Here is a 2,964-nt window from a genome sequence, read left to right on the forward strand (position 1 = left end):
ATCACCACAACTGCCACGACGACGACCACCACCACCACCATCACCACTACTGCCGCCACTACCATCTCTATCACCATCACCACAACTGCCACGACGACGACCACCACCACCACCATCAACCCCAACCACTATGCTCTGTTACTCATTAACCTTACCTTATCATATTACAGGCATGACATGACCAATGCCCTAGCAGCATTCCTGGAGTCCTTGTATATCTACAACAAGATTGATCCCAACAACAGTGCCAAAATTGAGGTCCTTAATATGATTGCCCACTGCAATCTTCTCCAAGAGTCATTCGATAATGCCAGAGAATATTTCCAGGATGTTCTGCAAGTCAACACCAGAGCATCTATGAGCTGTGTCCTAGAAGTCGAAGGTTACGCAATAGCTATGGAACATCTTGTTTATCTCAGTTTTGAGAATTGTGAGGTATGGAAACGACTGTGCTTTATTGTTTGTTGTTTGCTGCAATAGTTGTTGTTGCTGATGATATCACTTCTATATATATATATTCATGTATATGGCTGTGTAGTAAGAAGCTTGCTTTCCAACCCCATGGTTCCAGGTTCAGTCCCACTGCTAGAACCTTGAGCAAGTGTCATTTGTTTATAGCTGTGGGCTGACTAAAGTCTTGTGAGTGGATTAGGTAGACGGAAACTGAAAGAAGCTCATTGTATATATATATATATATATATATATATATATATCTACCGTAAAAACCCATGTAATTTGCACACCTGTGTAATTTACGCAGGTGATTTTCAGGATAAGGATTGTTAGAAAAAAAAGCTTCTACTCATGTAAAGTTTGCACCCAAAAGTTTTCAGAATTGCCGATATGGCCAAGGGGGAAAGGGTTTCAATTTAGTTGTATTTAGCATAATTTCACTTACTTATGATTAGATTTTATTAAATTTTCATTAAATAAAAATAATTTCTGTTTAACAGGTATCACATCAAAAGCTATCAAATTACGAAGTGTTTGTGTTGTTTATAATAAGCTTTATCTTACATTTCTTGCCCACAAGAGATTATGTCTGATTTTTAGCCTGCTTCTGTATGTCTTCTCAAATCGTGATCACAGGAAAAGCAGTTGATAATTCTTATCGACAAAAACAAAGCTGATAAATACACACAAGTGTTGCAAAATAAGTTTAATTACCAATAAACATCAGCTTAGATGACACTTTACTCAACTGACAGAAGAAGTTAGCCGATCAAACTGATTATGTAAACAGAATTCTAATTGGTCAAAAGTGCCTTCTTGTCTCAAGCTCTGATTTTCGGCCTATTCTTGTTGGAAACTTTGATACGGAGTATCGAAATTTTAATCCCTTTCACACATATAAAATGTCAAGCAAACTTAAAAATTTGTCTTCATGTTCTGAGTTTAGATTTCACCGAGGTCAACTTTGCCCTTCATCCTTTCGGCATCGATAAAATAAACACCAGCTGAGTACCGGGGTTGATGTTATTGACTTACCCCAACCCCCGTCCCCAAAATTGCTGATCTTGTACCAAAATTTGAAATATATATATATAAATGTTTGTTTATGAAATTTAATTCTATATATATATTTTTTTCTAGACCCAGATGGCTGCTTTGGAGACTCTTTTAGAAGAATTACGTCAGATCAATATACTTAGCGTTAATTTAGAACAAAAAATGCAATATTCAAGTGCCATTGCCAAGTACCAAGGACTGAAAATAAAACTTCTTAAAAAATTCGACTACAACAGCAAACGAACTGGCCTCCTTATAAATTCACTTCCTGTAATTTGTGACTTCTGCCAGGATTACAAACGTTATGTAAATTGCTCACAAGAGAATTATACTTTTAAGTTATGTGGATTGAGATCAATTATAAATGACTTTGATCTCCAAGAATTAAGTCTTCAAGATTAAATGATTATTTTACTAACATTGTTCGGAATTTTTTCATGGAAACGGTTTATTGAAAGAGAAATGTTGAATCAGATGAGACTAAATTCTTTATTCTATTATATTCTAATATACTGTTTAGTTCACCAACTGTGCAAAATATTTTATATGTGTGGTGTATGTCTGGGACCCAATATTTATATATTACCATTTATTGCCTTTCTGCTTTCAGTTCAACTATTAAAAATAAATTATTTCACTTTAAAGAGATTTGTTGTGTAAGGCTGCAGCGGTGCAAGAAGGTACAAAGTAAACAAAACAAAACAAAGTAGCAGTTTAACCAAATATTTTTATGTTTTGGGGCTATGACCTCTTCAGTTCTAAACTTAAGAGATGAGGAATTATGTACATTATTTACATTATTTACATTTGACGGGTATTAGTCCTCATCTTGTTTGTTGTTAACACGTTTCAGCTGATATACCCTCCTGCCTTCATCAGGTGAGAACCCAGGTTCGAAATTTCCCCCAAGACACCTGATGAAGGCTGGAGGGTATATCAACTGAAACGTGTTAACAACAAAGAAGATGAGAACAAATATCTGTCAAATGTAAATAATGTATGGCGTCTTCTTCAGGACATTTGGAAAAGCAAATGTTGCTTAGACGTGTGGAGGAGGAAGGAGAAAGGGAGCACCCCACATATCTGAGCAATGACTTTTTCCATCCCTCGCTTTTTCCAAATTAGGGTTAGGGTTAGGGTTAGGGTTATAGCCTTGAAATATAGAAATACAAGGTAAAACTGCAACTTTGTTTTGTTTTATTTTATTTTCCTTTTGTAGTTTACTATCTACCTACTTACATGGCTTCTCAACCACATCATTGTTCTGGGTTCAGTCCCACTGCATTGCACCTTGGGCAAGAGTCTTTTACTATAGCCTCGGGCCGTCCAAAACCTTGTGAGTAGATTTGGTAGACAGAAACAGTCCATCGTATATCTATCTATCTATCTATCTATCTATCTATCTATCTATCTATCTATCTATATATCTATCTATCTATCTATCTATCTCTCTCT

General features: G+C 35.8%; 1 protein-coding gene across 1 annotated transcript in view; it reads left to right on the top strand.

Moving 5' to 3' along the window:
* Positions 1-2,153, top strand: part of LOC106874622 (uncharacterized) — a 20,078-nt gene extending 17,925 nt beyond the window's left edge. Inside the window, exons 8-9 of the mRNA XM_014922414.2 lie at positions 171-435; positions 1,594-2,153. Coding sequence (XP_014777900.1) covers positions 171-435; positions 1,594-1,911 — 583 coding nt within the window. The 3' untranslated portion in view covers positions 1,912-2,153. The remainder of the gene's footprint in view (positions 1-170; positions 436-1,593) is intronic.
* Positions 2,154-2,964: the final 811 nt, after the last annotated feature.

Source organism: Octopus bimaculoides, chromosome 23 (genome assembly GCF_001194135.2).
Source record: "Octopus bimaculoides isolate UCB-OBI-ISO-001 chromosome 23, ASM119413v2, whole genome shotgun sequence".
NCBI classification, from domain to species: Eukaryota; Metazoa; Mollusca; class Cephalopoda; order Octopoda; family Octopodidae; genus Octopus; species Octopus bimaculoides.